Here is a 13,025-nt window from a genome sequence, read left to right as displayed (position 1 = left end):
CTTTGTAGATGCTTCTCTTTTGCATTTTTCATCATTCATTGAGTTTTTCAGCTCCATAACTTCTGCTTGGTTCTTTTTCATTGGATTGTCTTTTAAGATTTCTTGTAGCTTATCTTCGAAACACGGCCTGTTTTGAGATAATCCACAAGATTACAAAATTCTGTTCTTAAGGACTCAGATATTAGAGGATTAGTCTCGTTTTTGATAGTGACATTTCTTTGATTTTGAACATTCTTTGTAGTTTGGCATTGCTGCTTTCTCACTTGGAGTAGTAGACAGCTCCTTGAGTATTGTTTATTGGTGCTAACATTACTCCGTTTTTCTGCCTTTGTAGGGGCACTCCTATTACTCTGGTCTTGCTCCCCTTTGTGGCAGAACTCTTTAAGCTTTTATGTCTTCTCTGGTTCTTGCCATTCACCAAATTGACTGCTGGAAAAAAACCTCATTTGTTCCCAGAAGATGGCGCTATATTTCCTGATTGTGGTTTCCATCTTGCCCACAGGCCCTGGAGGTGGCGCTCTAGTTCCTGATTGTGGTTTCCATCTTGCCCCCAGGCTCTGGCCAGTTTTCTGAGGGCATGCCCTACTGGATCTTTTTCTTGCCTCCACACTTGGAAGTACACACAGAGAGCTGGCCACAGAGTGGGGCAAGGTATGGGATCTCCAGATGTGGTGCTCCCAGAGGTTTCTGGGTAGACTTCCTACTGAACATAGTCAGTTAGAAGGAGCCATGTCCCTTTCGTGCCTTTTGCCACTCCTATCTGCCTCTTTTCCTATCTCCTCCCTCCTCCTGGTCATGGAGTACTGTGGGTGCCACCGGAGAGCAAGGGGTTCTCGGGCTCACCGTGGGGTAGCTGGGGGAGGCGTGGCCACCACGGGGCAGGTCAGCTGGTGCATTGTGTATGGTGGGGGAGGTGTTGCTGGTAACACTCTTACTGTTGCTGCTGCATCCAAACTCGTTTTGATTTTCTGGGATTCTTTTTTGCTCCAGTGGCATGCTGGACTTGCTCCTTGGGAAGGCTAGACTCCTGCAGTTTCTCTTTCATCTGTGGGTGTCCACTTAGGTCAGCACTCCCCAGGGTTTCTTTGCTGACCCTGGAAAGAGGGTTTGGGGCAGTTCTGCTACTCAGCTGGTTCCACCGTACCCAGCGAAGTCCTCTTGCCCCCTACCGGGCACAGGTGGCAGGACTCTCGCTGGTCCTCAGTGTACTGCTGGAGCCCACCCCTCCCACAGAGGCACTGGTGCGCATGGATGGGCTTCTAATTCTCTGCAGACTTGGGGGGGGGGCAGGGCGACAAACAGGACGACCCATCCGATGCTGCCATCTCTCCTGCTGGTATCTTTTTGGTCCTTTTCCTCTTGGTCACATTTAGGCCTTCAGCACTCAAGCATGCCCCGGGAGAGCTGACCAGTGTGAGTTAGGTTTGCACAGGAAATCTACAAGTAAATGGTGGTCTAAGATCTTGTTCTTAAAGGCTGTATTTAGTTCTGGGTGCAGAAACAGATGCTGCTAAAGTTGGGGGCTCATGCACCATGTTACTGTCATGACAGACCTGACCAGCCAGAGAAAAGCAGGAGTGCCCCCTTGTGCGTGCACAGGCATCTTCCACGCCGGCCTGCACCCCGTGGAGGGGGGGTTTGAATGGCCTCCTACATAACCATGGGGAAGGGGTCCTGTACAACCCTTTCCCATGTTCCCAAGGCTACTGGGAGAACACCTGCATAGATAACTACTGATTGTTTCTATTACTGTTACGTATTTAGAGTAAAGCACTGTATCTTGCCCCTAGCCCCATCACACAGTTGGCTAAAATTCTGATCTTTGCAGATAAAACGTCAAACCTTCCCACCCCCACCCCGCCCAAGCTTAGTTCAAGCAAAACGCTTGATCCTAATTAGTTGTTCAGAGAAATGAGAAGAAACGAGCAGGCAGGCGGAAACAGGTGGGACCCTACTTCAGGGAGGCTGTCCTCCCTCACCACTGAGTGGTTGTGCAGCCTTAGAACAGCAGGGCACGGGCGAGGCCCCCTGCTGGAGCGGAGCTGGGCTCTGGGTGGAGTGCGGCTAGGGGCGTGGCCACGCACCGGTGGCGACTCGGTGGGGAGAGAGGCACCGATGGAGCCTGCAAGGTGCCTCTGGTCTCCCTGCGACCTTGCAGGCCCCTCTGACAGCCAGGGCCCATCGCACTGGATAATCCTGCTGAGCATCCAGCTCAGAGCGAGGAGTCACTGCACAAGACTTTCTCCAAGTCCTAATAAAGTACGGCGTTACTGATGGTAATTAGGGCTCTCGCCTCTCCGGTTAGCCTGGTGTGACCAGGAAAGGCCAGTGGAAATCAACATCGAGATGGCAGGCCTGGCCGTCTGTCTCGCTGCAGTTGAGGCCTTCGTGCCGACGGGCCAACAGGGTGGAGTTTAGTCTTTTTAGCTGTGACTTCCCCTCCTACCCCAAACCCTCGGACCATGGAGAGTGGAGATGGGGCGTACACTCGAAGTCACGCTAAAACCCGACGTAAACAACTCGAGGGAAATCCGTTGGACAGGAAAGGCGGAAGGGGTTACCTTTACCCGCTGGGCTCTGCATTCTCTATTCGGCGCCACTGAAATGAAGATGCCCACCTACATTACCCGGGTTTTGTTTTGGCTCACTGTTTAACCCTTTGAGTAGCAGGAATGTTCATGTATGTCCTCGTGCCTCCTGACCATACAGAGTACGATCGTACATGTAGAAGGCAACATGTATATTCTTCTTGTTTCCATAAATTGGCTATCAAACAAACATAATTTTAAGTTAAAACTATAACTGGAACTAGTTTTATTTTTTGAAAAAACAAAACAAAACAAAAAAACAACTCACTCCTGGGGTCAGCGAGCATGAAAAAAACCTCACTACTCAAAGGGTTAAGACTGTTGAAATAAGTTCTTCCTGGGCACTTAGGAGTTGAGAAGAAATCCGAGAAAGGCGGGAACGAGGGCCTCATGCCTTCCCCGGGCAGTTCAGAGTGAGGAGAGGGGGTCCTGGAGGCGGTGTGACTGCACCCATCCCTCCTGTCCTCGGGGGGCTTGCGGGCCACTGAAGGAGGGGCCAGCGTGAAAGGTCATGCCAATGAGATGTGGGAACTGCACGCTAAAAGAGGAATGGCACCGTCTGGCTCTTTGGCTCACTGCAGAGTACATCAGAAAGACAAAATATGGCGTCTGAGAGTTCAGAGGAGAACAAGGGTGCTCAGGCTGGGGCTCCAGGTCGCCTGGGGGCTGGGGGTGACTGCAGGAGTGGGTGGTTCTGTGGAAGGAGGAGCCTGGGGAACACACAGAGAAAGCCAGCACTCACATTGTGTGAAGAGAATAAGAGACATGTTTGAAGATTCATTCCGTGCCAAGTGAGAGTCCAAGAGGACTGGAATATCCCTGGAGGGCTGTCCATGCAGAGTGGACTATCTGTGGTCATTTAGTGATGCATGGCCCTTCCAGGTGTGACTACAGCCAGGCGTGACTCTGTTCCAGGGGCTGTGGCCATCCTGCCTGAGGTTCCTGCCCAGCTCTCAGGGCCAGGTCCCCTCCTGTGCCCTCTAGGAGGGCCGGGGTCCTTGTACTGCAGCACCGCCTTCCAAACATCTGCAAAGGGCAGGTGCTCTCACCTAGGGCCCGGGAACACCTGGCTCTGTCACAGGTGACCCCTGACCTTGCCAACTGCAGTCACTGGCTCAGGACCTGCTAGGCGAGTCCCGCAGAAGTCTGCAGCCTTGTTCCAGGGAACAGGGGACCCAGCAGTCAGTACCTCCTCCATCCTGGCCACCCCAAGAATGAACTCTTTTTTGCGAGTGCTTGGTGGTGACAGGGACCTCCCCTAGGTGGTCACAGGGTCACATCCTTAGCCCAGAACTGCCAGGCTTACCAGCCAGGTCCCAGTGAGATCTCCAGCAGCCCTGGGTATCAGCTCATGACTGGAAACAGGCTGCTTTCTCGGTCTGTGGGACGTGGAACTGAGGTGGTCAGAAAGGACAGTTCCGGGATCCTCTGCGCGGTTAGTGAGCAGGGTCCAGGACACTGTCCCCAGCCCACCTGCAAGGAAAAGCAGCGGAGCCTTTGGCTCCTCCCCCTCTGGTTTTCTCAGCATCTCCTAGGTGCCGCTCGGTGCTGAGGACACATTTACGCGGCTGTTACAGACAGGGACAGAGGACTGGGAAGGCCTGGGCCCTGTCCCCATCAGCAGGTTCACAGAGGTGCCCCCGTGCACGCTGCCTCATGGCCAGGACCTGATTCACTCTGCTCTGCAGCTCTTATCACAAGTGAATTAGCCTCGCTGGGGCCTGGTTCTAATCTCCCAGTGGCCCTGCCGGTACCCTGTCTCAGAGGTCAGCATGCCAGCTCACTGAGCCCCCATTGTGGGAACCCGCTGAATGACCCTGCTGCTCACTGCAGGCTGCAGGGCTCCGCTGTCCCCACGGAGGGGCATGGCGCCACCGAGGAGAGCGGGGCCCAGTGTGGCTTCTGGCTTTCACAGCCACTGATGCGCCACCTGAAAGAAAAGAAAAAGAAGTTAAGACACTTGACAGCCTGACCAGGCGGTGGCACAGTGGATAGAGCACATCTGACTGGGACGCGGAGGACCCAGGTTCAAAGCCCCGAGGTCCACCAGCTTGAGTGCAGGCTCATCTGGTTTGAGCAAGGGGTCACTCGCTCTGTTGTGGCCCCCCGTCATAGCACATATGAGAAAGCAGTCAATGAACAACTAAGGTGCTGCAACAAAGAATTGATGCTTCTTATCTCTCTCCCTTCCTGTCTCTCTGTCCCTATCTGTCCCTCTCTCTTTCACAAAAAAAAAAAAAAAAAGAAACTTGCTGTATCTCAATTCTATTTTATGACTCTCTTCGAGAAAGGCAGGAAACAAAGTTCTCCTGCCCCTCACTTTACAGAAGCGGGGGCCTGAGGACCAAGTGCCCCAGAGCTGACTCAGCAGGTCTCACAAACTGTGTCCCGGAGAGAAAATGACGGGAGGGGTCCTGGAGCAGGGGAAGGACACAGTAAGGTGGCCTCAGCGCAGTGGAGCTGCCCAGCGTGGCGTCCGCTCAGCACAAGTGTCCCACCAGTCACTCCTTCGGTCCTCTCCAGTGCCCGAGGACGCAGATACGGTCATCACGCCCATTCTACAGATGTGGGAATGGAGGCACAGCATTCACAAAGCAAGCCCGTGTGTATGGCCGAGCCCAGAACGGACCGTGGCTCGCGCTGTTTCCCAGCTCCTCTGGCCCCATGTCCTGTGGCTGCAGGACACCTACTCTGTCTCAGCCTCGGGAGCCCACCTAGCAAACTCTGCAGCCACAACAGAGGGCCAGGCCCTCCTCCCTCTGACATCATCCCATTCCCGGGTTGCAGGGAAGGCCTTTGCTGCACTTACATAGTCATCATGCCACACCATTAAAGCTGGCTAACTGCATTAAAACCTGAAGGAAAGTGACAGATGTGTTTTCCCAAGGATCACTTCTACGACATGTATTATTAATATCTGCCTGCTTTACTAGAACAGTGGCAAATGACCAAAAGTCTAGTGAACAGAAGAAAAATCAGGATGTATATTCTGTGATCTGAAGAGCAACCAGGAATGCTACGCTGCATTTGTGTGTGTGTGTGTGTGGGGGGGGGGTTACCTTTATAGAGTTGGGAGTGGTTCAGATCCAGGTGATGAGATAGGTCCTTGGGTTGCACGGGAAGTGGCAGGACAGATGAGGACACATCAGGGGCGTCCTGATGCTTTCACTCGTTCTCTTAAAACCAGCCTGCAAGGGAGAGCGGATGGGAATGGTGGGTGCACGGAGCTGGAGGAGCTGTGCACACAGCGGAATGCCATTCAGTGGTGAGAGAGAGAAATCCTGCCCTTGGCAACAACACGGATGGACCTGGAGGGGCAGGCGTTCGGCTGAGTGAGATAAGTCAGAGGCAGAAAGACAAATACTGCACGATTGCACTTAGAAGTGGAATCTTAAAAAGCCAAATGCATAGGAACAGTGGAATGGTGGATACCTGGGGAGATGTTGGTCAAAGCATAGATTTCTAGTTGTGACAGGAGTAAGTTCTGGGACTCTAATGTACAGCATGCTGATTACAGCTAATAATACCGTACCATGGACACTGCTCATAAAAATTAGGGGATCGTGGAACGTGCAGATAGATACTCCAGTACTCTCAGCCTTTTGTATAGTGCATTTTCACCAATGAAATAAAAGTTGGTTTTGCATCTCATTTGTATAATCAAACAACTTTCTTTGATGTGTCGTTTGCTTTTCTGATGTTCTTGTTTAATTAAAAAAATCAAATGCTTCTTTTATCCTTTCATATTCATTTCGAAATATCCCCTAATTTTTGTGAGCAGTGTCCCTGGAAGTTGCTAAGTGAGTGTATCTGAAGTAGTCTCACCACAGGGAAGAAATGGCAGTTATGTGACACAATGAATGTGTCAGCTAATCGTTTTGTAATAGAGAAGTATATCCAATCAACCCCCAGTACAACTTAAACTTATATAATGTTATATGCTAATTATAACACTGACTAGCTCCATGAAGCTGGGGAAAAACTAAACTGAGAAGTCTGAGCCCTGCTGCCAGCTCGGGGCAGAAAGCCAGGAGGAGGGACGGAGGGAGGCGGGCGCAGGAGGAGTGCCAGGGGGCGGCCAGTGCAAGTCCAGGCTGCCCCACGCCTCAGGGAGGCCAGCCTCTGCCAGCAAAGGAGCTGCGTCTTGTCCCTCACTGTCCTGGGCATCTGCTGCGTGGGCCCTGAGCTAGCACCTGCCCCTCCTACCCCACCCCACCTATAGCTTTGGGAAGGCCCCTCACCAACATCCAAACATACCATGCACATGCCTCCCAACCCCAATTCCCACGTTTAGATGTAAGAAGTTAATGAGAGCAGTTCAGTGACCCAGCCACTAGGAACTGTTACGGTCCCTGTTGCCGCTGATCTTATTTAATCCTCAGCAGTTCCACAGCCCTCGGCGGAACGTGTTTTCCGTAAGAGGCACGTTACATGCCAGGTGACGTGAGCATCCTTCCTCCTCCCCCAGGACAGATGACTTACCACGTTAACAAGGCGGCAGCTTCACAGACATGATTTCCTGGTTGGATTTCTGAATTGCTGCTCTTTAAATTTACACAAGAGGTATATCATATAACGCAGAGCGCTCTGCTGCAGGGACAGGGATGGAAGTTGGGTCTCCATGTCACGTCCCCTCTCTGTCTGTGTTGCAGCTGGTGAGTGACTTGTTGGAGTTTTGCTTCTATACCTTCCGAGAGTCCCAGGCCTTGAAAGTGGAGTTCCCTGCGATGCTGGTGGAGATCATCAGCGACCAGCTGCCAAAGGTGGAGTCCGGGAACGCCAAGCCCCTCTACTTCCACAGGAAGTGACGGACACGTCTTACCGGAAGAACTTTGCCTTAAGTGTCCCTGTGTTATTCTGCACCCACGAAGGACCCGAGAAATCATATTTTTACCATGTGATGGTTGATTCTCACACGTGTTCAGCAGTTTCTCAAGTTCAAAGTCATGTCAAGGGTTTGGAGCCGGGAAAGCAGTGAGACGTGGATTTGGCGAGACCCGAACAGTCTAAAGGACTCTTCCCTCTCCGGTCCCCAGTGCTTAAAAGACACGTTCCCGTTCCTCTGGATGAAAAGCCATATCTAGTCAATAACTCTCTGATTTTGATACTCTAACAGATGGAAGTTTTAACTATGCCATGTAGTTTCTCGGTATCGTTCGCTTGTTTTAAAAGGGTTCAAGGACTAACGAACTTTTTAAAGCTTACCCTTGGTTTGCACATAAAACATATAGTCTATGGGGCATTAATATTCTTTTATTATTTAAAAAACACAAAAAAAGAAAAAATCTATACAGATTCCCGTTGTCTAATAACAGAGCACGTGGGGCGGAACAGCGCCCCCTCTGGCTGGCACTCGCCCACGTTCCTCTGCATCACTAGCATCCACAGCCCTTAGCGTCCATTTGTTGCTTAATTAGAACGGATAAGATGTTAAAAACAAATGCCTTGGTTTCAATTTCTAGTATCTATTGTGTTGGCTTTACAAATAATTTTTTTGGCAGTCTTTTGCTGTGCTGTACATTACTGTATGTATAAATTGTGAAGGACCTGAGTTATATAAGGTATAAGGAACTTTTGTAAAAGAGAAAAAAAAAATCCCCCCCACACAAAAAAACTTCAGTGGTTAATAGGAAGAATGGGAAAGTATTTTTGAAAGAATTCTATTTTGCTGGAGACTATTTAAGTACTATCTTTGTCTAAACAAACAAGGTAAAAAAAATTTTTTTTTGTAAAGTGAAACGTCGTGCATGCCTAATGAACCGTTTACAGTGTATTTAAGAGAGGGAGAGCTGTGCCTTTTTTAGCTTCATGTCTGATTTGCCGTTTTACAGTCTCTGTTGTAAATAACCACGCTGACACCTCTCCGGTTGTCCTGAAGCCCTTCTCCCTGCCTTTCCTGTACTTCTGTTCTGTGTGGTCTCCCGCGGGTGGGTGTTCATGGGACGTGAGCAGGTTTTCTGGCTTCTGTTTCATCCTGCTTCTGTCTGGGGACACCGGGCTGTGGTGTCCACGGCGCCTGCGCGGAGTCACTGGACCACATGCGCGCGCGGGGGAGTGGGCCCAGGGGACAGCCCCCTCTTTCCCTGTGTCCTCGAGGGGCGGAGTCAGCCGCAGAAGAGCCGGCTGCGGTAACGCCAGGGCTCAGCCAGCACGTGCTCATCCCATCTTAGAAAAACGGATTTTCTCTTTGAGGACAAAAAAAAAAAAAAAAAAAAATAGTCCATGCACTCTGTCCATCTGTCAGAGGTGACATGTGCACGTCTGGTCTGGGAGGGGGATGTTACACTCGAGGAGCCGGTCCTAGAAACACCCCCGTCAGCACGGTCAGAATGGGCGTGGAGACCACACCCACGATCATTAGAGGGTTTTTAAGATTTTCTTTTTTCAAAGGTTGGTTTTAACAATACATTTTATACATCAACAGTTTTGGGGAGGAAACTACAGATCACATAAGCAAGACAGTGGCACTAAAACTTGTAATTCATGAATCTGTTCAGCACTGATGCAGTTTATGGCTTTTCTCTTGCCTCAGATCACACCAAACTGTGTCTCTTGGGGGGAAAACTTAACAATACGATTGCACTAAATAAACTACTTTGAATAGAGGCCAAATTAATCTGTTAAAAATGGTGATAATCATCAGGGACTCAGTGAAATTGCATTATTTTCCAAAACCTAGAAGCTGTAGCGGGGGCAGCCCTAGACGGGGCGGAGGCAGCACTGGGATCCACTCTTCTCTCCAGGGCTCAGGTGCAGGCACCACGGCCTTGTCTTTTTCCAGACACCTGCCTTCCGGGAGGGGAGGCCTGTGGAAGCTGCACCCAGAGGGAGTTTTTCTTACATCATTTGCAATTTCAGGTATTTAATTTATAGGCAGATCTTTAAAGACACAGCCAACTTACTTACATGCACAGCAATACGAAAGCCACACTTGGAAGAGGATCAATACACAGCATGCAGACTGGAAGTTTCCAGAAAAAAGAACAAGAAAAATGGCTTACAAGAGCACCTTTTAGCTCAGACTTTTTACGAGATCAGAATTTTGACATGACCAGGTTTGGGATGGAGATGGTCTGCATCAGCTTTTTGTACTAACAAAGTTACTGACTGGCTCTGTGTGTCTCCGGGTAACTTGGCTTGATTAAACAGCAAAGCCATATTCTAAATTCGCTGTTGAATGCCTGTCCCAGTCCAAATTGTCTGTCTGCTCTCATTTTTGTACCATATTGCTCTTAAAAAAATCTTGGTTTGGTACAATTCATAATTCACCAGAACTTCTTCATATAATTAAAAAAAACACTAAATTAGTTTAAAATGAAGCAATTTATATCTTTATGCAAAAACATATGTCTGTCTTTGCAAAGGACTGTAAGCAGATTACAATAAATCCTTTACTTTAATCACTTGTTGTTTCGCAAACAGTTCATTTGAATGTCTATAGGAACACCTGGGTTTTGTGCCCTTCTAAATTTTGATTATATGTTACTTCTGCCTATATGCAAGACAGAGTAAGTTTTTTGGTGTTTTTGTTCCCACCATGTTAGAGACCTATGTTAGCCACGTGTTAACTAGACTCTTTGGGGATTAGATGCCTTGTTTCTAACTATTAATATTTGGTCCACTAAAATACCCTGTAAAAGCTTAATAACAATTTCTGCTACCCTGTAGCCGTTAAACACTGTGTCTACGCATTGCCTCATTTATCTTCACAAGTACATGAAAGCATGTGCATCTTACAGACGCAGAAACTCACATGAGTAGACCAGATGCCCTGTCTGTGGACTCCAGCTGTCTTCTGCCATGTTGTCTTGTCCTGCTGTCTCTCCCGGAGTCGTCTTGGGCTGTCGAGAGACTGAGCTCCCCACCGGCCATGATGTTTCTCACACTCCTTACAGACTGCTCCCGATTCCACTCATTAATATGAACCACGAACGAGCAATAGGCAATTATCGGCTCATTTTCAAATTAGAAAACATTTTTCCCCCACAGAATAAATTCAAGTATAGTCATGCACAGCTTAACGATGAGGATGCACCTGAGAAATGCATTACCAGCCAAGTTCATCATTGTGTGAGCATCACAGAGGGCACTTACACAGACCAAGGTGCTGCCGCCTGCTGCACACCTAAGCCTATGTTGCTCCTAGGCTACAAACCTGTACAGCATGTTACTGCGCTGAATACTATAGACAACTGTAATACAACGTTAAGTATTTGTGTATCTAAATATAAAAAAGATGCAGTAAAAATACGGTATAAAAGTTTAAAAAATAGTAATAGTACCATGCGGGCCACTTACCATGAACCTCTGAGCTTGTAGAACCGGAAGTTGCTCTGGGCGAGTCAGTGAGTGAGTGAGTGAGTGGTGGGTGTAGACGTCTAAATACTGTACATGCAAGCTACACTGAGTTTATAAAACAACACGAGATTATATCAAGCACTGGAGAAAATGATGAAATCAAGAGACAACAGTAAGCATGAGGTCTATGAGGCTACTGCTGGTGTTAACTGCTTTATGGCGACGTTTTTTTATATAAGTACAACACATTCTATAATAATGGTATGAAGTATAATATAGTAAATACATAAGCCAATAACAGACATTTATTATAAAGTATTATGTGCTGTACTTTTATACTCCTGAAGAGTTTGTATACAGCAAGATCACTACAAACAAGTACTGTGTTACACAATGTTATCATTTTCAGCTCCATTACAATGTTATCGACCACCGTTATCTATGTGGTCCGTCATAAACCGAAGAGTCGTCATATAGTGCATGGCTGTATATTTTTAATGTGTCCTTGAACTAGTGATCGTTCAAACCCATTTGCATTCAGAAAGAGAAAACTAAGGGTTAAACAAACTCAACTTCACTTAGACACAACAGATATTTTTCTGGACCACCTCATAGACATTAAACACAACACAGGAAAAGATTTTTCATTTAAAAGACTAGAGTTGTGCCCTTGCCAGATAGCTCGGTTGGTTAGAGCATCATCCTAAACACAGAGGTTGCCAGTTTGATTTCCGGTCAGGGCACACACAGGAACAGATTGATGTCCCTGTCTCTCATCTGCTCTCTCCTATCCTCTCTAAAAAAAACAAAATCAATAAAAAATTTAATATATATATATTCAAATAGTAAAAGGCTAGAGTTGTATGCACAAACTTGTTTGTAAAACATCTACATATGATGGTAAGTTCCTATCTTAAAATTTATACAGCCCTGGCCGGTTGGCTCAGCGGTAGAGCGTCGGCCTAGCGTGCGGAGGACTCGGGTTTGATTCCTGGCCAGGGCACACAGGAGAAGCGCCCATTCGCTTCTCCACCCCTCTGCTGCGCTTTCCTCTCTGTCTCTCTCTTCCCCTCCCGCAGCCAAGGCTCCATTGGAGCAAAGATGGCCCGGGCGCTGGGGATGGCTCTGTGGCCTCTGCCCCAGGTGCTAGAGTGGCTCTGGTCGCAACATGGCGACGCCCAGGATGGGCAGAGCATCGCCCTCTGGTGGGCAGAGCGTCGCCCCTGGTGGGCGTGCCGGGTGGATCCCGGTCGGGCGCATGCGGGAGTCTGTCTGACTGTCTCTCCCTGTTTCCAGCTTCAGAAAAATGAAAAAAAAAAAAAAAAATGAAAAAAAAAAATTATACAATTTGACCTCTTTGGGAACAGAACTTGACACAGAAAGTCCTAACTCTACACAAAAGCCATCTTAGGCCGTGAGCCTGCCGAGGCTAGCAAGAGGCCACACCGGTGGGCACCCTTGATTAAAGTGGGTGCCTTTCCTGAATAGAGCAGGTTCAGTCTTAGGTCAAGTATGGCCACATTTCTAAGAATTTCTTAGAGTGCTCTCAGGCCCACAGAATCCAGCCGCAACATCTAATAATCAGCTAGGAACGAAGTCTCTGCCACTGAGACAGCCGACCCCTGTGAGCCAAGCAGTGAAAATACACGGCATGATGCCTGTGCAGGACTGGGCTGCTCCTGTATGCTGGATGTCCCTGAGGCAAACAGACAGTATTGTCCTTGTATGTTCAAGTCAGCTCCGACATACGTTTCGATGAACTACAAGTATACACAGATTAAAATGACTCGATTTTAAGCATTTCTGACACTTGTAATTTCAAGTCATCCAATTGCTAGTGCAGCATTTTTCTTGGAAATAAAACAGCGGCTTCCCAAACAACACTGAATAAGAGAAGATCAAGATAATGACCTTAATTATCAGCAGAGACCAAGACTGTATCACAAGCACAGTGAACCATGGGGCAGAGTAGCAGTCAGCTACCACGTACCCCCCCCCCCCCAGGGAAAAAAGTGTTAGTGGCTTAAATTAACCACCATTCATTCTTTCTCATGTGCTTAGGTCAGACAGGAGGGTTCTGCGGACCTGGGCCAGGCTGGGCTGAGGGAGGCTTGTTCCTGCGTCTGTGTTCAGCCAGCA

At 48.5% G+C, this 13,025-nt stretch overlaps 1 protein-coding gene across 5 annotated transcripts in view; it reads left to right on the top strand.

The window, feature by feature from the left end:
* The window catches only part of NR3C2 (nuclear receptor subfamily 3 group C member 2), a 313,921-nt gene extending 305,172 nt beyond the window's left edge, over positions 1–8,749 (top strand). For all 5 annotated transcript variants that reach the window (XM_066386221.1, XM_066386228.1, XM_066386215.1 and 2 more), the window contains exon 9: positions 7,241–8,749. In XM_066386221.1, coding sequence (XP_066242318.1) covers positions 7,241–7,396 — 156 coding nt within the window. In that variant the 3' untranslated portion in view covers positions 7,397–8,749. The remainder of the gene's footprint in view (positions 1–7,240) is intronic.
* The last annotated feature ends 4,276 nt before the right edge of the window (positions 8,750–13,025 follow it).

Source organism: Saccopteryx leptura, chromosome 1 (genome assembly GCF_036850995.1).
Source record: "Saccopteryx leptura isolate mSacLep1 chromosome 1, mSacLep1_pri_phased_curated, whole genome shotgun sequence".
Lineage (NCBI taxonomy): Eukaryota > Metazoa > Chordata > Mammalia > Chiroptera > Emballonuridae > Saccopteryx > Saccopteryx leptura.
Note: the sequence above shows the minus strand (reverse complement) of the source record. Positions and strands in the feature narration are given on the sequence as shown.